Here is a 23,304-nt window from a genome sequence, read left to right as displayed (position 1 = left end):
AATTCCTTAAGCTTTTTTGTAATATGTTTAGAAGGCCAGATCCTGAAGCTAAAACTCAAATACTTTGGCCATCTAATGAGAAGGAAGGACTCACTGGAGAAGAGCCTAATGCTGGGAAAGATTGAGGGCAATAGAAGAAGGGGACGACAGAGAATGAGGTGGCTGGATGGAGTCACTGAAGCAGTAGGCGTGAGCTTAAATGGACTCCAGAAGATGGTAGAGGACAGGAAGGCCTGGAGGAACATTGTCCATAGGGTCGCGATGGGTCGGACACGACTTCGCAACTAACAACAACAACAAAATCTAACACAGCTTATTCTCTTCTCAAAAACACACATACAAAAAAACAACTCACTTGTTTGATGCGGTCTGGATTGACAGTTGTCTGAGGCTGCAGAATACTAACTGGTTCTGTCTTGGCCACATTTTGAGGCATTTCTCGTATCTTTTCAGCAATGAAGCCGTGCACAGCATTTAATGCTTCCACTGTTCCCTGGATCAAACACACCCGCTCTGTCGTACCTTCAGAAACAAATAAAATACATTTTGTTGTCTTGCTTTTAAAACATTAGGTATGTGCAGGAACTAATGAGACCATAGTTTAACTACTTTAAACAGAATAACCAATTCATCAAAAGATCGTACTGTGATACACAATGACTAGGATATGAGAGCTTAATGCACAAGGATGGAGACTGAGCATTTTTTTTCCTTTTTGAATGTTTTTTGGGAGATGAGTGGATATAGTTAGATAAATATTGCCCAACTCTGTGTTGTGCGCCAGTTATGCCTTTTCCTAGACAGGGAGACCTTCTACTTAGTCACTCATGTTCTGGTGATCTCCCAATTGGACTATTGCAATGTGAGCCATACTGGGTGCCAAAAGAGAGGCAAATGTAACACCTTTGCTCTGTGAAATGCACTGGGTGCCATTTTGCTTCCAGGTCCAATTCAGGTGTTATAGGGCCTATAAGGGCCAGGCTATGTACAGCAAAGGTCCCCAACCTTTTGGGCACCAGGGACCATTTACGTGGAGAGAGGTTTTGCCATGGACAGGAGGGGACGTGTTTTTCTATGCTGTGGATGGGGATTTCCTTGTTTGTGCAGACCGGTTGCTGATATGCTGTGGCCTAGTACTGGTCCATGGACCGGGGGTTGGGGACCCCTGATCTACAGAACTAGTTTTGCCTCACCTCATCAGCCCATCCCACTCGTTCAGGCAGGGCAGATATGTTGCAGATCCCATCAGTCAAAGAATTTTCAGTGCTGGGATCAAAGAGGATGGCCTTCTCTGTTGTTGCCCCTGCAATGTGGCACACCCTGCCCTCAGAGGTAAGGAAAGCCCCCAACTTCTTGGCCTTTCCCAAAGGGGTCAAAATCTGACTGTGCAGCCTTGCATGAGGGACACAGAGGCCCATACAAATATGGCCCCATAGGAATACCTCCCTGCTTGTATTAACAACTGCTAACCACCCATTTTAGAGTTGTTGAAATTTTATGTTATTTTTATAATTTTAAAACTTTTAATCTTAAATTAATTATGATTTTAATGTTAATTTTATTGATTATATTGTGCACTGCTGAGAGCTCCTCTCTGAGGGAGATGGGCAGTTAAGAAAATAAATAAATAAATGTAAACAAAATGAACGTACCTAGAACTGCTTAAGGTTACAGTGACTAGTTTACTTTGTTCAGTAATAGTGGCTTCTCTTCATGTGCAGCACATGCAGATTGCCCTGCCTTGAGCACCTCTGTGAGGAACTTTGTTGTTCTTCTAAACAGTGTGATATGCTTCCATGAAATGAATCAATCTGCACAACCTTAAAATGTTTTTTGCAATATGCTTGCTTATTATAAGCCTTGACTCTAAGGAATATAAAGGACTGTTGTAGATTAAAAAAATGTCAGTTAGGCTGAGACAGAAACTTGTCCAAGACCTTAGTAAGCATCTGAACTACAATTTCCAATACTAAAACATAGTGTTCTAAACTTTTAAGTTCCAATCTTGAATTTAGAGTGTTATAAATTTATTATTTATTACCTATTCTATGCCATTTTATACATACGGTCTATATAAAGTAATCCACATGATTCTATAAACCAAGGGTCCCCGAGCCCCCGTCCATGGACTGGCACCGTGCAAAGAAGCCCCATCTGTGGAATGCAAGCAGCATTTGAAACCTCACCCCCTCTGGTCTTCAGAAAAACCTTTCCCAACAGAACCAGCCCCTGGTGCCTGCTGCTATAAACCCATTATTTCCTGGTGCAACATTAGTTTCTCATTTTTTGGGGTGTTACTTCCTTTGAGCTTTTTAAGAATATAAAGGAAATTTTCCATATAGGCTGGGATATTACTCAAGACCCTATGAATGTTTATTATTCACGTATTTCTAGAAAATATTGCATTTCATCCTAAAATTATGCTGTTTATTTTTAAGAGTTTATTTATGTCATTCTTGATGCCTCTTTATTTTTTATCCCACTTTTATAAGTAACTCAGAATGGTAAACATACTTAATCCCTTTCCTCCTTTTACTTTTCCCAGAACAACCCTGTGAGGTAGGTTTATTTGAAAGAGAACAGCTATCCCTTAATCACCCAGTTGGTTTTCATATCTAAGGCAGGACTAGAACTCACATCTCCTTGTCTCTAGGCCAGCACCATAACTACTACAATAAGTCTCCTTTGAATTTGCTTTCAAATTTTAAGATTGCACTGAATTGTTCCTATTGAAAAATTAATGTTTAACTATATGTGCCAAAAGGTGTTACTGTAGGAAATAGATACATTTCACTACATCCATCAGAAATTTCACAAATTCTATTATTCTAGTCTTAGAATCTTCATGTTTCAATACATGTTTCAGTAGTACTGAAAACCTGGAATAAACATGGATTAAGATAGACAAAACTAATATAGCATACTAGAAGGCTACACACATTTACCTGGATGCAAGAACGATCAACCTCAATGATACTATAAAAGCATGTATAAGCTTTTGATTGAGAATTTCAGATTTCCAGTTTTTCTGTGCGTGAGAGAATGATTTTATAATGATTTAATTTTATTTTAATAAAAGGAAAGTCTCTTTCACTTTTATTAAAGTGAAGTTCAACTTGACTCCTCTTGGTCAATTCTATGCTTTCTAGGAAACTATAAGGTTGATGTGAGCTCTGTGTGTGTGTATGTGTGTGTGTGTGTGTGTGTGTGTGTGTGTGTGTGTGTTTGTAATTGTTATCTATGCTATTTCAAAAAACTGCAGCATTATTTTAGAAGATATTTTGCAGAAAACAAGACTATTGATATATAAATTAACTTGATCTATGGATGCAATTTCCTTGTGGTTTATTTCTCTCTCTCTCTCTCTCTCTCTCTCTCTCTCTCTCTCTCTCTCTTGTCTTTATTGTCTGCAAGCTCTCTTTTGGTGTACAACTCCTGTGGTTCCTACGTTAAGTGCTCTATTTCTGAACAAGTGCACTAGGGAGTCTTTACATGAAGTATTAATTATCTACTATATGATAAGAAGCATTGTGGATTGATCAATGTAGCTAATGCAAGTGTTCTCTCTTGATCAGCAGACAAACATTCATATAAAACAGGTATCAGTTTACATAGAAGAGATTGGAAACTAAATAGACAGCACTTAAACCGATGAACACTATCAATAATATCAAACTAACCGAAATGAAAGAGCCCAAATAGAAATTTCATTAAACTCGCATTTGAATCAAACATTTGTGCACTGCTCTTTAGACGTTTCAGATTAGAATTCCAAATTCTAGGTTTTCTTTAATAACAAAAATACAACATAAAATTAAAATATACTCACATTATAATGCAATATGGTGAATTGTGAAACCTAAAAACATTTCTCCCCTGTCCACCATGTGCATAATGCAGTATAATGTGGACTCTCCATACCTCGGGCCCACAGTTTACATCTATTAGGTACCAATATTCCCGGTATACCAAAGGTGCCTGCCAGACTTCTTGATCGTCCTATTTTTTAAAATTATTCTTTTAACTGAAAAATGAAGCATTAATTGAGAATGAAGGATAAATTGAAATAAGGGAGCTAATTTGGATGAAAAGCAAAGAATCAGCTGCAAGCATAATTCCTATTTCCAACAATGACCTTGGCTTTTATAAACCCCAGAGGTATTCTATTACTGAAGCCTAGTGCTTTGTTTAGGAAGTTTCCCATGTTTTGAGAAAAGATTCAGGTGGTAGAAAGAATACTGGGAAACCAAAGAAAGAAGCAGATTGCAACAGCATTGGTTTATATTCTAATGAGTAATTTGTGACCATCCTAACTGATTAAAAAAATCACAAACTTCATGACCATCATGGCAGTTGCTTTGTCCATCAATAATATTCTCTAACGTACACAATCCAAAGTGATTGGTGATCCTTTCCAAACATGGGGGTTTTATTTGATGGTTTACTCTAAAGAAGGACAAGTATAGGTAATTCTTGATTTATAACATTTGTTTAGTAACTGTTCAAAGTTACAATGACAGTGGAAAAAGTAACTTATGGTCAGTCCTTGCACTCATGACCACTGTAGCCTCCCCATGGTCACATGATCAAAATCCAGGTATTTGGCAACTGGCATGTATTTACCACAGTTATAGCCTCCTGGGGCTATCTGATCACCATTTGCGACCTTCCCAGCTGGCTTCCAACAAGCAAAGTCAGTGGGGGAAGCTGGATTGACTTAACAATTGCAGTGGTTCACTGGGCAAAAAAGTCATGAATTTGGATGTCACTCACTTAACTGCTTTCCTTAGCAATGGAAAGTCTGATCCCATTTGTGGTCATATGTTGAGGACTACCAGTATTATAGCTTACTAAATATATTTCATATGCGCAACCCTCTTCCTGAATGGTCATTACTGTACAACTTTTTCCCCCTAGATTTGAAGACTGCTATCACTTTATAAATCAGTCATTATAAATGTCGTGGAACTGTAAGCTCTATATGTTCAGAGCATTGAAGTTATTCTTATGTTCTTCTGCTATCCATGAATATGTGTAAGCATTAACTGTCACTATACATTTTGACGTATTTCCAATATATGACAAAGAACATATGTAGCTGTATTCAAAAGAACTCTAAATTAGAAGTAATCCAGTCAATTTACAGCTTAATTACAGAGCTCCATTCAGACATAGTATTATTTTACCACATAAAGAGCATAGGAGTGGGGAGACTGGAAACTGAGAGACTGGAAATTTTATAATGTGAAATATCCCCCCCCCAGTTGATAGAAGGGTGCAAAGGCTCCTTCATGCAGAGCTCCTCTGAATTTCAAAGCTATACATATATGAGGGGCAGGGAGGGAAGAGAGTTGCTATTTTCTGGCAACCTCTTGCTTTCTATTTTAATTGCAAAGGAATAGCCAGCTTGCTGCCTTGAAAAAAGGAAGATATTTTTTTCCTTACAGCTACTGTGCCTATATTGAAATGTAAAGTTTCATGGCCATGAGAGACTCCAAGCATGACTTCTATAAAGTAAGAGGAATGAAATATGAAAGATATCAAATCTTAAAGCCAGACAAAAAGGAGATAGTAGTGTACTTAAAATCTTCAAAAGATAAAGTCATCTCTATTGTTCAGATATACTTGTCATTTTGACTTTGTTCAGTACTTTTCTTTTGTTATATGCAAATAATAAAATAAATAGAAAAGTAAGTCCAAAACAATTAATGTAAAGGCTTTATGAGGCCATTCCCATGACTTAAAACGTGGAAACTGAAAGATGCAATTTATTCAGAAAGAAAAGAAGCAAATGAGTTGTATTTTATATAAAAAGTAGCTACACCTGCTTAGAAATTCATATGAATGAACTTGGCAATACTATAGAGCAGGGGTGTCAAACTGCTGGCCCATAGGCCAGAAGCATCGTCTGGAAGCTGCACCCACCCCCATTGCCGGCAATGGCAAAACTGTCCCGATACGTTGCACAATGTCACGTGACATTACGAGTTTGACATCTCTGCTATAGAGAATTTTAGGATTACAATGGAATGAAATAATATTGTGGGTAACTTCACTTAACATATCTTAAGAAAATTCCTAATTAAAGTTATTGGTAGTCTTTTTTTATTTAGTGGGTTAAAGAGAGGACAAAACAACGAGTTATTCTTAACTTGATATCAAAGAATCATATACATATGGATTAGGCTGGATCTTATAAATCAATTGGTCTAACATCCCACTCAGTGAAAAAAATGACTGAATGATCCCTGATGGTTAATTCAGCTTACAATTGAAAGCCTATAGCAAGAATGAGGCCATCTTTGTTTTGGGGATATTGTTGCCTAAATTAAAACACTTCTTGGTATTAGCAAATTTCTTCTAAGGTTGAGTCTGAATTATCTTTATTTTTTAAATTTCAAACTATTGGTTTCCAGCACATGCTTTCAAGCTCTTTTTTCCCCTGCCCCTTGATTCCAACATAGAATAGATTCAGCTACTGCTACTGACAGCTTGTTTATAGCTTCCCCTCTATCTCATATTTTGCAAATTAAAATTTCCTAGTTCTTTTCATAAACCATGGTGGTGCAGCGGTTAGAATGCAGTATTGCATAATTTTGCTGACTACCGACTGCCAGCAGTTTGGCAGTTTGATTTTCACCAGCTCAAGATTGACTTAGCCTTCCATCCTTTGCAGATCGATAAAATGAGGACCCAGATAGTTGGGGAAATATGCTAACTCTGTAAACTGCTTAGAGAGAGCTGTAAAGCACTGTGAAGCAGTATATAAAGTCTAAGTGCTATTGCTATGTAACCATTATTTATAGTGTTTGATTTTCTAAAGTCTTATTATCATTTTAATATATATCTGAACCCATGCAGACCACATCATTTATGAAATTCAGCCTCTTGAAGTAAACCCAACACTCATAACTATGATTTATCTAGGGATAATATAATGGAAGTATTGCCTCTTGTGGTTTGCATGTGGTTTGCATGTAATGCTTCTGTAAATATTATACCAGCATTATACTGTTTGATTATGTTCAGATAGATCTTTATCAAATATACTAATCTCAAGCAATGTCTCCCCAATTCTCTACTACTGCATTTGATTATTTCTACTTAGCTCTTTCCTACTTTACTCTTATCACCTCTGAATCTACCTGTTGGATTTGGACGATCACATAAACCCACTGAGGTAATTTGGTATCCAATTTTATCTTCAAAGGACTCAGCCATTCCCACTAATTTGGCATCATTTGTAAATTTAACAAACAGTCCTATAATTCCTAAAAAAAATTAAATAGCACAGCAACAAGTACAGACACTTGGGGATCCCATTTGCTGCCTAACTTTAACTTGAAGTTGTAGCAGAACCCTTTACAAGCAGTTGTTAAGTCTGTTAAAAATACATCACAATAGTGTATCTCCAGGTCAAATTTATATCTCTTTTCTACCATTGCATTGTAATAGACTTTATTAAATGATTTACTGCACTGGTCCCCAACCCTTGGTCCGTGGACCAGCATCAATCTGCGGCATGTCAGCAACTGGACCACGCAAACAAGCAAAACCCCATCTGCAGGATGCAGGCAACATGCAAAACCAAGACCCTCTGGTCCACGGAAAAACCTTTCTTCATGGAACCGGTCCCTGGTGCCCAAAAGGTTGGGGGCCACTGTTTTACTGAGTTCAAAGTACACTACATCCACAGCATTTCCTTAATCCAACAAACTACTCTGTCATAAAAGATACATTTCTGATTTGACATTAATTATTGACAAACTATGCTATCTACTGGTAATACTAATTTTAATTTACCATATTTTCCGGCGTATAAGACGACTGGGCGTATAAGACGACCCCCTACATTTCCTGTTAAATTATAGGGTTTGGGCTATACTCGCCGTATAAGACTACCCCTCTTCCAACGCACACCAAATAAAAATTAAAAAAACATCAGATTTGATTTTAATATGGTAATTTTAATTCAAATGCTTATGACATGCAGGTGCTTAGTAGGAAAACTGTCACCTATAAACATAAGGCTGTTTGTCATCAAACATGTAAACATAAACAGTGCAAGTGGATTAAACAATAAATAATAATAATAATAATAATAATAATAATAATAATAATAATAATAATAATAAGAAGAAGAAGAAGAAGAAGAAGAAGAAGAAGAAGAAGAAGAAGTAGTAGTAGTAGTAGTTGGAGGGGACCTTGGAGGTCATCTAGTCCAACCCCCTGCTAAGGCAGGAAACCCTATACCATTTCAGACAAATGGCTGTCCAGTCTCTTCTTAAAAACTTCCAGTGTTGGAGCATTCACCACTTCTGGAGGCAGGCTGTTCCACTGGTTAATTGTTCTAACTGTCAGGAAGTTTCTCCTTAGTTCTAGGTTGCTTCTCTCCTTGATTAGTTTCCATCCATTACTTCTTGTCCTGCTTTCAGGTGCTTTGGAGAATAGCTTGACTCCCTCTTCTTTGTGGCAGCCCCTGATTCCAGCAACCATTCACTTTTTCACTTTTCTTAATTCACTCTAAAGCTTTCCCTGTGCAGAGCCTTAAGTAACACAAGCTGCCTGCAATTAGTGCAGGTTCGCATCCCACCAGGCTCAAGGTTGACTCAGCTTTCCATCCTTCCAAGGTAGGTAAAATGAGGACCCAGATTGTTGGGAGCAATGAGCTGACTTTGAAATAATGCTGCTTGGGGTGTGTGTGAAAGCCCTAATAAACAGGCATATACACAGAATGAAGGCTATTGCTAAGCACATTGATTTGTGCTTTAAATTGTAAGCCACCCTGAGTCTTCGGAGAAGGGCAGGATATAAATGGGATTTTAAAAAAAAAAGACCAAATGGGTGATCTGCTCCAGATTTTCCAGCCAGCCCGCCCAGTTCCTGAGTCAAATGTGTCCTTAGAGCTAAGCCGCTGCTCTGGCTGCTGCCTTCCCCACCTGCCTTTCAAGTTGGGATATACTACAGCTGGTCTTCAACTTTAGAAGAAAAGACGCCCAGACCCCAGCCTGTAAAAAATCACAGACTGCAGCTTCTTCTCCACAGTGGCGTAGCGTGGGTTGTCAGCACCCGGGGCAAGGCAAGTAATTTGCGCCCCCTAACCCGTGGATTTTAGCTGCTCTCCTTTTAGGCCGGGAGGAGGGACCGATCCCTCGCTAGAGAAGAACTCCACCCGTCTGGAGACGGAGCGCGCCCAGGTCCGCTGCGCTGCGAGCGCTCGGCTGCCCAGGTACTTCTGGGCGGTCATCACCCCGACATAAAGGAAGTGGCGGGTTTTGGCACAGCCTGGGCTGCCTGCGTAGTCCCTGCTGCCATTGTGGCTGCTGCCGTGGTGGCCGGCGCCCCCTTCTTCCTCCTCATCCTCTTCCTGGGGGTCTCTTTCGGCGGCTGAAACTGGGACGCTCGGCATCGGCCCTTCTGCGGCGGGCAGCGGCGGCGGGGGCGGCTGTTGCTCCCTCTCCCACCGCCTGTGTCTACCGCCCCCCAAGCCTGCAGCCGTGACCGCTGGCTCCTCGGGTCGCAACTGCCTTTTTCCTCCGGGCAGACCAGCCACGCGGCCATAGAAAGCACAGAGGTTATTGCTACCTCTGCCGCCGCCTCCACTCAGGGAGCCGCTGTGGCCGCCGCGCCTTTTCCTCTCACTCAGCTCCACCACTTTGGGGGCAATGAGCCAGGAGGCGACAGTGAACCCCAAGACCAGCCCCAGGATGATACTCAACCAGGGGCGCTGGGACCGCGCGGCCATGGTGGTAGCCACAGGATGGGGCGGCGGCAAGAAAGAGAGGGTTCTGTCCCACGAGGAGACACCCACCCAGATGTTGCGCCCGGTGCGGCCAGCCCCCCCTGCACCCCCACGCTACGCCACTGCTTCTCCAATTGGTCCTGCTTTCCCTGCGCAGACTAAATGGGAGATCCGCTCCAGGTTTTCCAGCCAGCCCTGCCCCTAAATTTTCAGCACCCGGCGTATAAGACGACCCCTGACTTTTGAGAAGATTTTCATGGGTTAAAAAGTAGTCTTATACGCCGAAAACTACGGTATACGCTGCTTAGCAAAAGTTCTGCTGCCAGTTTACAGAATAGCACAGTTAACTAGCAAATCAATGATTTTCCAGCTCCGATTCTTTTTTAAAAAAATATTACAAACTGTTTCCTCTTTTTCATTAATCTTCCAGCATTCCAGCATGAAATAGATCCTCTTTCTATATTTCATTACTACTTCACCTTTCCATATAATCATACCTTGAAACATGCCTACTTAAATGTATTAACAAATTATTTCCAATGGACATACTAGAAGAGAAATGGAAACAAAAAATGAACACAACTCGTGATTTAGTGGAGTCCTTATGCTCTCTGAGGTTGGTTATTTTCTTGAAGACATTTCTTTACCAGACTAGATAATATCTTCACTGCTAAGAGAGTGGCATTTGCTCTGTTTATATATAGTACCTTGCCCTGCCAGTATTGGTGAGGGTTTTTCCACTGGTAATACTTGATTAGGCATTTGTTTACACCTTGATTATTTGTGTGGGGTTAATTTTGGTCTTAATTGCTGCTTATTTGGGTGTTGATTATTGGTGAGGTGGTGGTAAGATCATTTTGTTTTCTTTTTATCTCTATGTGTTGATGGCTGATAATTGTATGTAAACAGAAAGGAAAGCCCACTCCCCTCTAGCAATGGAGATGTTACCTAGTCTGACAATGAAATATCTTGTAACAAAATGATTTAGTGCATAGCATTATACTGTAATTTAGCATTATGGTCACACCAACCATTAGGGAGAAAATGGAATATATGAAAAATGGAGAGATGTGTAACTGAATACATATAAAAGTGAAATTCAGAAGCTAAAACACACTGGATTTGATTCTGCAATATATAGTATATGTGAAATGTTTGTAATTTGAATTAAAATGCATTAAATATAACAATGAATAGCCAAATGGCAGTGGGTTCATCTCCAAAATAGTCACTCTTCATCCCCTTCCTCAGTTTTTAGTGATAACATATAAACACAAACCAAATACCCCCAAGGTAGTATTCTTAGCTGCATTTAAAATAGTATTCCTAGCTGCATTTACAAATCCTCCAATTTAGTTTTACTGGAGATGCTTTTGGGACATTTCTGAAACCCAACCTCCTTTCTTATTTCTTAAATCCTTTTTACATGTAGAGTATATGTGTAAAAATTATTTGGACTTTTAAGAAGAGAAGGGTTTTTTTGGAAAAAAAGGTAAAATAACTCTGAAGGTTTTATTTGTTTTACTGTTTTACATATCTTGTATTCTCAAATGTCATATTATCTCTAATTTAACATTTGTATGCACAGCTAATACCATAGACTAACTTGTAGATGAAGTTGCTCATAGGATAAAATTTTAAGCAACATGTGTAACCAGTGGTGGGATTCAAATATGTGAACAACCGGTTCTCTGTGTGGATGCTGCTTCCAGAAGTTCATTCTGAGCCTGGGCAACAAAAAATTAGCTACCGGTTCTGCCAAAGTGGTGCGAACCGGCTGAATCCCACCACTGTGTGTAAATAAAATCTATAAATCAAAATTGGCAATTTGTTGTCAGTTTAAAAGCTTTTGGCCTTTTATTAATGTCCCAATGTAACTGCTAAGGCATTTACAGTTTTGAGCTGTTAAAAACATGAACATATAAGTAGGAATGACTAACTTTCTCAAATGTTTTAAAATGCCTTTAAATGCTGTTCATATTTTAAAATAAAATCAAATGCATAAATGCTTTAAGTCCTCAGGAAATTCCATTTTGGGCAATCAAATCATATACACGTTTATCAGAATATCAACCCATAAAAGTTCAGGTGTTGTTTGACTGCAATTCTCAGATGTGGCTATGCTTACTTTGACTTAAAAATTGGAATCCAATAAGGTTATTATGGTTAAAACCATTCCCGTTTTAGATCTTAAAAAGCTTTGAATATCTTTTCGAGAACTAAGGAATAGGGGCAGAGCTTTTTCTAAAGAGAAAAAAAAAATAAAAGTTCCCAATTTCTCTCCTTTTATCAGCTTATAGCTGATAAATAATACTACCATTTTATCAAAATCGTTCATAACCAAAAAATAGACATACAGATGTTTTTTATGGACACTAGATGATACTTTAAAAGGACTTTTTAAAATGATAGTAAGCCCTGTACCTAACATAAAGGTAAGAATCTTCCTGGAGAACTCAAAATCTTTAACTGACAGAGAATGGAAAATCTTCATTGCTATGTTAGTGTCTTTCTGAATGTAGGAGAGGAAAAAAAAATTGTTAGAGAAGTTAGAGGAGGTCTAGAAAATAAATACATAAATACATTTTTAAAATATAAGGATGGAATTGTTAGGAAAAGTCATCAAAGGTCTGTCTTCATTATGCCAGTCTGTTACTACATAAAATGCCTCCTAAAACAAAGGGAAAAAATAATAATTCATAAATAACTTAGGAGTACAGATAATTTGGGAAGAAACAACATTTTATTAAGCTGAGAAATAAGCACATAAGACTTAATATAAGAATTGTTCCATCACCTAAGCTAGAACCACAGTTATAATTATTTATACTGATACCCCAAAGATGCTTTTTAACAAGGCAACTGGATTTTGTTTTTCTTTACAGACGTTTCGCTTCTCATCCAAGAAGCTTCTTCAGCTCTGGGGAATTCCCATCAGAGCTGAAGAAGCTTCTTGGATGAGAAGTGAGACATCTTCAAAGAAAAACAAGAAAGTCCAGTTGCTTCCTCAAAAAGCACCTTTGGGATAACTATTTTTTTTTTATTTTAATTCCATTTATATCCCGCCCTTCTCCGAAGACTCAGGGCGGCTTACAAGCTTAGCAGTAGCCTTCATTCTATGTATATGCCTGCTTATTAGGGCTTTCACACACACCCCAAGCGGCATTATTACAAAGTCAGCTTAATTGCCCCCAACAATCTGGGTCCTCATTTTACCTACCTCGGAAGGATGGAAGGCTGAGTCAACCTTGAGCCTGGTGGGATGCGAACCTGCACTAATTGCAGGCAGCTGGTGTTACTTAAGGAGGCATTAGCCCACTGCTCCACCAAGGCTCTTGACCGGATGACTGAGAATCTCCATACATATTTATACTGATATGATAAAAAATAAACAATATGTTTTGTTAAGTTGTTAAGTTGTTAAAGCAGTATGTACAATTATAGCAACACAAATGCTTATTTGCTGGTGTATCAAGGCTAAGAATCAGGCCACAGAATACGTATGTCAAGAATCTAAAGAGTAAAAAGAAGTTTTAAGTGTTAAGAATGAAATAATGAAACACTTGTAAAATTCTTTTTAATGCAAAGTAAATTAAAATTGGTTAAGTATAGTTTGCTGAATATTTTTCTTACTTAGCAGAAATTCTTCGTGTGAAAAAAGTAAAATAAAATCCACACATACTTCAATCAGCATAAGGTTTTATGCAAACTGTTAAATAAATTGAGCGTAACCTCTCAGCATATATTCCTGAGAGAAATTCCTTTTAAATGAAGCCTTTCTGCAAATTTAATAATCAACATCAGTAGTGGGTTTTTTTTTCATTGTTGTAACTCTGGATATCTTCCTGTAAGTTTCTTAGAGAAAGATATGAAGAATACAAATTATAAAAAAGAAGTGTCAAATATAACACAGGATTCATTGTTTGTTTTTTGTTTCATCCATTTAGGATTCTAAAAACTGAACCTAAAAAAAATCTGCATTAGACACTATGGCAAACAAGCAAAATAATTGTTACACTATTTAACTAAATGGACCTATAAAAATAAAAATAAAATATAACATTAATTTTCCCTGTAAAAAAGTTAAAGATTAACAGACAAAATATAATATGCTTATTAAGTAATCTAAATTTACCAATAGTGCCTCTTATACATAAAATTGTATGAAAAAGTCTATCTATAATTAAATAGATGGTTGCCATATTATTTAATAGTAAAAATGTGTTTAAATGTTGAAGGATGAGGCTTATAATTTAGATTACTATTCAAATTCACAAAAGCATCTTCAAATTATAATAGCAAAATAGTGCAATATTCCGATTATCAGTCTGAAATCAATCCATGAAATATTCAAAATATGCAGCGCCCCCTACATATACTTATTTCAAGGAATGCAAACAAATAAGCCATGCAGAGATTTAAAGTCATTAAGTGAGCCAGCTGTAACACTTAAACATACATCTCTGTTCTCCTGTACATATATACTCAAAGTAATTTAAGAAAACAAACATACTGTTCCACACAGAAGCTTAGGAGATGAAATAATAACAGACTAATTTGTCAGAACCAGTGGATGATGAAACTATTGCATGCTAAATTTGAAGTAATTTTCAAAACTATAGTTATTGTTATTTAAAAATAAGAAAACTGTTATAAATTTCCATCCATTCCCTGTAATTTTGGGTTTCCACATCCATCTATTTTTTTATTATGTTCACTTTGTTTCCTTCTCTTTTGAGGTCTGCCTGCAAGATATCTAATAGCTGGAATGAAAACTGTATTTTAATAATCAAAATTATTTAGTAAGAAAACACATTAAGGTTTCACATATTCCAAATCCTATCTTGAAGTTGTAGTTTATCACAACCTGCATACAAATCAACTGGGTATAAGAAAGGAGAAAAGCAATTAAGTTAGATCAGGTTTCCTGATCATGGATATAAATAGTTAAATTCTATGTTCTGTATTGGTTAGATTTCATCTCAAGTAGTGTACCCTTTTCCAGGTATAACTAATCAAAGAGTGATTGAGGAAATTGAATGTATTTCACCTTGAGGGGAAAAAACAGCTTATGGGGTAGGGAAGATATGGTAGTGCTTTGCAAGGATCTGAAGAGCTGTCACATAGAACATAGAATCACAGGGCTGGAAGGGACCTTGGAGGTCTTCTAGTCCAATCCCCCACCCAAGGCAGAAGCCTTACACCATTAAAGTTAAATAGTTGTCAAGTCTATTTTTGAAAACTCCAATGATGAAGAACCACAACTTCTGGAGGCAAGCTATTCCACTGATTGTTCTTACTGTCAGAAAATTTCTCCTTACTTCTAGGTCGGACCTCTCTTCAACCTTCCACCCATTACTTCTTGTCCTGCCCTCTGGTGCTTTGGAGAATAACCCAATGCCCTCTTCTCTATGGTAGCCCCTCACTGGAAGACACTTATCACGTCCCCCAATCCTCTCATTAATATGCTAAACATTCCTAGCTCCATTCATCATATGATTTAGTCTCCAGACCCTTTATCATCCTTGTTGCTTTTCTCTGCACACTTTCTAGGGTCTCAGCATATTTTTTTGTATTGTGGTCACCAGAACTGTATGCACACAGAAGGTGGTCAGGAGCTATTTTCTTATGCCGAGTAAAGAAACAAAAAAAAAGTTCTAGGAAAATATTAAAATAAATATATTATAATAGTAAAACCAATTTAACATTAGAACTGCTTAATACTGCAAGTAAAGAGTTCCTCCTCCTGGATGTATTCAGGAGATGCTGTTTGAGATGTTTTACATTGCATTATTGTATTAGTAGGGGAGAGCAATTTTGAAGAAGAGGTCAAGACGCTAGACTAGAAACTATGACACCATGAGTTCTAATCCTAACTTAGACACAAAACCAGCTGTGTGGCCTTGAGCCAGTCACTTTCTCAATCATAGGAAGAAGGCAATGGAAAAGCACTTCTAAAAAAAGTAGTTGGGAAAAGCTAGTCAGTGAATTAAATGCATCTTTCTAACCCTATCAATCTATTTCATGATTGTTAAACTATCATAAACATTTTAAGCAGATATTCAAATTAACAGTATGAAAGCATGCAAATGCAAGTAGGTAAATTGGTAATCATGCTAGCCACACGACCACAAAAGTGTCTCTGCATAAGAATGGCTCCCTCAGCTAGGAAACAAGATGAGCATTGCCTCCTAGAGTCGGACACGATTGGACAGGGAAACCTTTACCTTTTTTACCTGTTTTATTTTTAAAAAATAATTTATTCAAGGTTTATGCTGTTTTGCCAAGAACAATTTATAGACCTTAATCAACTATGTAAAATATAAAAAGCAGTTTAACCTGTAAATATGCATTTTATTTACATTTCATATGTGTCATAAAACTCAGGATTCAGTAGAAATGCCAAGAATTCAGATGTCCTTACTTCAAGTTCGAATTTCAACTCAATTCCACTTTCTCAAGTGTAATATTATTCTATCAAATGTCTATGGAGAGTCTCAGTTATCCAGTCATCCAAAGATGCTTTTCCACGAGGCAACTGGACTTTCTAGTTTTTTTTTTTAAAAAAAGACGTTTCACTTCTCATTCTTTTAGCAAGTCGTTAAAGCTACCTGGAGGCTTATCTGTATCTTCAGGGTCACCTGAGTAGTGCAAATGGATGTGGAGCCTTCTTGGAACTGTTGAAAGGACTGTGTTGTAGACTGTAGATAGATGATGTTGGATCCCTCCCCCTCTGTTGAGAGAGGGCTGTTCAGTTTTGACATAGATGGCCTCTTTGACTCCTCTTTCAAACCAGCCATCCCCTCAGTCCAAAATGTGGCCTTTGCCTTTTAAATGTCTTTTAAATGTCAGCAGTCAGGTGACAAAGATAAGCCTCCAGGTACCTTTAACGACTCACTAAAAGAATACAAATGAACAGCTGTCTGCAGGAGTATAAATCTTTCAATTCCCCACCATCCAGTCAGAGCTGAAGAAGTTTCTTGGATGAAAAGTGAAACGTCTTTAAAAAAAAAAGCAAGAAAAGAAAATTCAGTTGCCTCATGGAAAAGCATCTTTGAGTTACTCTATTAAGCTTCACTAAATGTATTCTTCTGACTTGATCATATATTTTAAATTCTTGTTAAACTGAAAGATCCAGTCACCATACATGCACATATTCAAACTTAAACATAATTCACTTTCAGGAGTTGTGATTTGAAATTATATATCTCGTATCTTCTGCTGTATAATATTTCTTTAATCAAATTACAATATCTTGTTTTTGGATTAACCACATAGTAATCCCATCCAATTAAATTTCATGTAGTTAAAGAAGCTGGTATAGTGGCATTATATATTCAGGTAGCTAAATGAAATGCAGAATATAAATAAGTATTTGCAGTGACTGAACCATTAGCTGACTTCCCCTTCTCTGTCATTTCTGTCAGCCGTGAACAGTAACATCTGCTATTGTGGATTGAGGTGAAGAAAAAAAATATGATTGTTTCCCTTTTTCTTCCTGATTTATTTATAATATTCATTTATTTATAAATAAACCTGATTTTCTATTCTCTGAAGAACTGTTTACAATATTGTGCTTGCATTCCTGGGACCTAATTGGTATAGTAAGAAAACAGTAGTGTCATTACACTCAAAAGCTCCATGAGGAGAATGCATTTTAAATCTGGGAGTAGCTTGTTTTTGACATTTTCAGCAATTAAGTGTCCCTTACTATGGTTTCACCAGACTGGAGGAGTCTTCTTTAGAAATCATTTTTCTCCATTTAATTCTTATAATGCCAATAGAAGAGAATATTTGTAGCTCAGGGGTTAAACTGTGGGGTTGAACTGTTGATGCCCTTTGAATTTGGATGTTATTTAAAGTTGTAGTTATTAAGCTTGAACTTGCTGTTTAAACAACAGGTTAACCAAAGAATCATTAAGAATATTCCCACCAATACCAACAAGGAAAGCCACTTCTAGATAGAAACAAGAGACCAAACCCCACTCCCTTCTAGCACTGATATTACCTAGTTGGGTAATGAAAGATCTGCAAGAAAACAATCAACCTTTTATGCCATCTATCTCCTGGAGTTTGCCAAATTCATTTGCATTGCGACAATGAAACTATCTAATCATGTCACCCTCTACTGTCCACTTCTCTTTTTTTGCCTTCAATCTTTCCCAACAACAGGGTCTTTTCCAATGAGTCCTATCTTCTCATTAGGTAGGTGTTGTTGTTTTTCAGGGAAATAAGAATTTTTGCATAAGGGATTTAAAATGTAAATTGAGCTTTGCCAATTGTACCTTGAGTGAGAACTCTAGATTTATTTGCTCTGTGATTCACATATTTGTTTTCTCGACTATTCATATTTTCAAATGCCTTGTCCAATATCAAAGTTCAGAAGTGTCAATACCCTTTCTATCCTGCTTGTTCAAAGCAGAAGTTTCATTTCCATATATTATTATAAGGAAAAATATCTGCATGAGTCTGATTTTTGTGGTAGGGAGATGGTATCTGATTATTTGTTTTTATTTATATCCCACCTTTATTATTTTTATGAACTACTCAAACTGGTGAACATATCCAATTTCCTCTTTCCATTTTCCCCACAACAACCACCTTGCAAGGTGAGGTGGGCTGAGAGAGCATTACTTGCGCAGGGCACCCAGCTGGCTTTCATGACTAAGATGGAACTTGAACTCACGGTCTCCCACTTTCTACCATGACCGAACTGGCTCAAACTTGGAAACTCTTTTCCAAAGGTTTCATTGCCAACCTACCAAATGGTAGTTTTAGGCATATTTCCTGAATGTTAGTTTATTTACTATTAATAATTGACTGTTTTAAAAGCTGAATTAATCCAACACTTGTCTATTTTCATGCTGAATTCTAAGGCTGGTTGTTGTCATTAGTTTGGTTTTCTTTATTTTTAATCATAATTCTACTTTGTGTTCCTTGACTTCATTTACTATACCTTGAAGATCATTTGCATTGGAAACTAGACTTTTGTTAATAGAGTTTATTTCCCTTTTTGGAGGCATGTCACTCCACTGGAATGCCAAGGATTTTTATGGAATCTTTTACTTAATAATCTTTCCAAAATGGAAATTATTACCAAATCTTAATAAAAATAAAATTACTTATTAATGTTCAGAGCAAATACCTGCAGGTATGACTTTTATAAAGGAATTAGCTAAAATTTCTTAAATGAAAAGTTATTTATACGAGGTAAGAATAAAAAAAAAATGTTTCTGCACTATGATGAATCTAAATGAATACTGATTTCATAATTTAAAAAGTACTCAAAGGTATTTTTTTCTGAGATTCTAGTTAGAGTGAAATATTTTAGAAAAATGTAATTAAAATTGGAAAGTTAAAATAAAGTAAAAACTCAAAAATAAGTATTTTGTTATACAAACTGTTAGAATGATATTGTAAAAATGAAATGAGCAGGAATTTCAACTCAAAATCAAAAATAAATAATTATTATCTTGTAAATCAAAGTCCACATTTTATCATTAAGCCTTACTTTCACCCTATAGGAGCTCCACTGCAGGTGGAACTGAAACAAGATACTAAAAATTCAAGGTGTACATTTATCAAATATTTTCTTACTTATAGTGGTTAATCTTTAGCCATCTTTCTTCTGTAGGCAGGTTGCTCAAACTAGAGTTATGAGTTTGTAATATGAATAGTCCTTGATGAAACTGCCTGAACGTATCAAATTGTCTTTTAAAAGTAGTGGGTATCACCATCTCATGTAGAAATAAATCCATAGGTTAATTATGTATTCATTAGGGTCAGAAATAAAATTAACTGTGGGATACCATTTCTCTCTCTCCCATTTTCCTCTTTCTCTTATCTCTACTACAAGCAGCCAGCTGCAAGAAAGGACAGATAACTCTTAGCAGAGGTCTCAGCTATTATCTTGAATAGGATTTCTATGATGGCATTATATAATTAGCCTAAAGGGTTCATTAATGAAACCTTCTTTCCTCCCATACTTGTTACTTTTATCTGAAAATTGGCTTGTACTAAACCAAAATATTTTTAAACTCCCAATTGATAAATAATTCATGTTATTCAGAATCAATTCACATCCTGGATGAGGAGCCAGTTTATGCTGCTCTCTTTTTGTACACAATCAGATCCATATCTCTCTTTTTAGCCTTTTGTAACCTCCAATTCCCATTCTTTTCCAGATGAGTTAACTTACAGCTGCTGCTCTATTCAGAGGGAGTAAAATTCTCTGTTGCACTTACTAATCTTTGTGTATGGCCATGAACCAGACTCCAAAGGAAATAAACTGGCCAGTTTCAGCACCAACTCTACAGAACTGAGGAAAAAAATATACCATAGCAAAAACAAAGTTATAAGATGGGTAAGTGGGAGAAAAATAAATTCAGTTCTTCACCAACTTGGATTAAAATGTGAGCTATAAAAGAAGACAATTACTTTTCACTGAATGCATTTAAGAACAGGTTATAACTGTATAAATTGGCAACTGGATTAGCAATGTTTGGCCTGGCGAATAACATTCTTCATTGTTCAGAGGGAATTAAAATTATTAAATGGCTTCCAAAAGTAATGAAACTGAATAACCAACATATCAGATCTAAGAATTTATAGATCCATCTGATTTTATACAAAATATCACATTCTAATTATACATCTGCAGCAAGTGATGCAATGTTATTCTCTATAATTTATGAGAGGAGGTATTTGGGGAACTGAATATTACTTCATTAAAGATAAAAAAATGTCACCACTTGAAGTGACACACATAAATAAAAGAGAGACAGCAGATGCTCCCATTGAAGCTAAAACACAGAAACAGTCTATTAAGTTTGGTATTGAATTAAATTTTTCAGAAAGAAGATACTACTTTTATGAAAAAAGTAACATCTACATTAGCTATAAAAGTAGATAGTTGTGTGGGTCTTCTCTTTTCCAAATAGTATCTCATCTCTAGTCTTATGCCCACTTACAAGATTCCTTCTGTTTAACAGAATGTATTTAAGTTAGCCTGTTCGGATTTAAGTTCAGAATCTAATTTGATGGCAGTTCCTTTCCAGGATCTGATGCAGAGGACTTTCCTATAAATTGTTATCTGATCTTTTAAATTAGAAATGTAAGGACCAGACACTTCTGCATACAAAGTAAGTTCCCCAGCTGAATTATGCTTCCTTGTAAAAATAGAAAATAGGGACATAATTTAATCTGCACAAAATAAAATTAAAGTTACAGAAGGTATACATTTCTACTTTGTAACTTTCTGCTTATAGATAAATGTTGAATCAAAATTGCAATGTAATTCGGGGTGGCAAATAGGTAAGTATTACTTTTAAAAAAGACAAAATGTTATGGTCATTAAAATTTTATGTTGCAATTAGCCAAGAATATGACCAAACCTATTTACATTTTTTTCTAAAAAATGCATTATATTTGTTACAAATCTTTTTTAAAAAAAATTATAATTCAATGCATGAAAATATAGCATCTGATAATTGAAGATGGCATTCATATTAAATTTTCTACCTACAAATCCATTATAACATTACCCAATTCTTGAAGAGGTATAAGTTCTCTGTCTTTCAACAAATCTCCACTTGCTCTTTTATCAAACTCAAGAGAATAGTTTATCATCTTCCTTCAGTGGCAAATCTGATTTGGGAAACTAAGGAGAAAATATCACTGTTAAAGAACACAGATATTGAACTGAACTTGAGCCATCACAATGGTTTTGCAGAAAAAATACTACACCAGGATGACCTTTGGAATTAGATAGGTACTTTAGATCAATAATATGTATCCAAAAATGAAAGCATCTGACAATGGAAGTCTAACACAGGAGTAGCTGGATTTTTATTATTATTATTATTATTATTTCCACAGAGATCCAAAGTCTGGAATAAATGATTTAATTGGCATGTTTTTTGGATTTGTTTATCAAAGTACTAGAGTCAGTGTGGTCTAGTGGTTAAGGCATCACGCTAGATACTAGAGACCATGAGTTCCAATCCTGTCTTAGGTACAGTTGGATGACCTTAGGCCAGTCACTTTCCCTCAGCCTTAGGAAGGAAGTAGTGGTAAATCATTTATGAAAAAAAATGCCAAACAACTGCAGGGACCTATTAAGGCAGTTGCTGAGAATTAGACATGACTGAAAAGAAAAGAAAAAATAAAATGTATAGTAATGACTATTGTATTACTATAGTAATATGTATATGTGTGGGCATATGAGAATTGCAAATGTTCTTCTATGCTGTGATATCATGTTATGCAAACTTTATTTCCAATTGTTTTTCTGTTACTGAATTATATCAATAAGTTATACTTTATCTAAACAGCTGCATGAAAAGTAGTTTAATATTATTAAAAGTAAAAGATTGCCGGCGGATAACACCCAGGGAGAGGGCCTTCTCTGTGGGTGCGCCTGCCCTCTGGAACCAGCTGCCCGTGGAGCTTAGGACTGCCCCTGACCTTCGTTCATTCCGCCGGGACCTGAAGACCTGGCTCTTTGAGCTCTCCGGCCCGGGCTGAGAACTTTTAACTGGGGTTTTTATTTTTAGGGATAATTTAATCTTTTTTAATTGTTTTTTAACTTTTGTATTTTGTATTGGTTTGATTTTAAAATACCCTGTAAACCGCCCTGAGTCCCTCGGGAAAGGGGGGTATATAAATCTAATAAAAATAAAATAAATAAATAAATTATGAAAAGTAAAAGTATCAAAAGTTGACACATAATCCTTAATTACCTATAATTTTGACAACTGGCATTTCTGGTTAGGTATTACAAGTGGACTTTATCCAGCTGTGTGAGAAAGGTAATGACAGAACTGTTGAAGTAGCAACAATTCTGCCCTACATCTGGGTTTCATAAAAGATGTACACGTACATATGGAGTTACACATTCAAATGTACTGTTGTTATCTTTGGGTAATGTTACTAACTATCATGAGGCAGGTACAAGGAGAAAGTCATATTGCTAAATAGCTTTAGCTTGATAGTCATAAATTGGATTACAAGGCAAAGTATTAACTGTGACAGCCCTTGCTTTTACAAGATATTTCAGTGGTATACAGTGTGAAAAAAACAACTTTAAAAAATACTAATTCCAAAATATATAGCTGGTACTCATGGTATTCCTAAGTAGCTATAAAGTATAATTAGAAGTCATTATATATGTTTGATCATGTATACAAAATTATACACATAAACAACATAACTACAAATGATCCAGCACTATCTTCTGCAGAACTGTCAACTATCTCACATAGCAAAAATCACAATCAAGGTTAAAGGCAATTCTTTGAAGCCATAGATGGGGCTTCCTTACTTTTACAAATTCTTTTGTAATTCTTAATATACCAAGAGGTAGACACTTTTAAATAACTGAAGTGTAGTCAACTTAACTACAACTTTAACTTATTTTAAATTTTAATAAAATAAACTTATTTATTTCCATGGTCCCACCCATTAGTTTTTCAAAAAAGGTCCCCACTGTACCACTCAAGGCCAAGAGCAGTAAAAGAAATTTTACTGCTTTTATTCAGGAAAAAGAGGTTTTATGCTCTTAC

At 36.4% G+C, this 23,304-nt stretch overlaps 1 protein-coding gene across 3 annotated transcripts in view; it reads right to left on the bottom strand.

Moving 5' to 3' along the window:
* The window catches only part of NOVA1 (NOVA alternative splicing regulator 1), a 131,709-nt gene that overhangs the window by 38,878 nt on the left and 69,527 nt on the right, over positions 1 to 23,304 (bottom strand). For all 3 annotated transcript variants that reach the window (XM_081314997.1, XM_081314998.1, XM_081314999.1), the window contains exon 3: positions 356 to 522. In XM_081314997.1, coding sequence (XP_081171123.1) covers positions 356 to 522 — 167 coding nt within the window. The remainder of the gene's footprint in view (positions 1 to 355; positions 523 to 23,304) is intronic.

Source organism: Vipera berus, assembly GCF_964194415.1.
Source record: "Vipera berus genome assembly, chromosome: 1".
In the NCBI taxonomy this organism is placed as follows: Eukaryota; Metazoa; Chordata; class Lepidosauria; order Squamata; family Viperidae; genus Vipera; species Vipera berus.
Note: the sequence above shows the minus strand (reverse complement) of the source record. Positions and strands in the feature narration are given on the sequence as shown.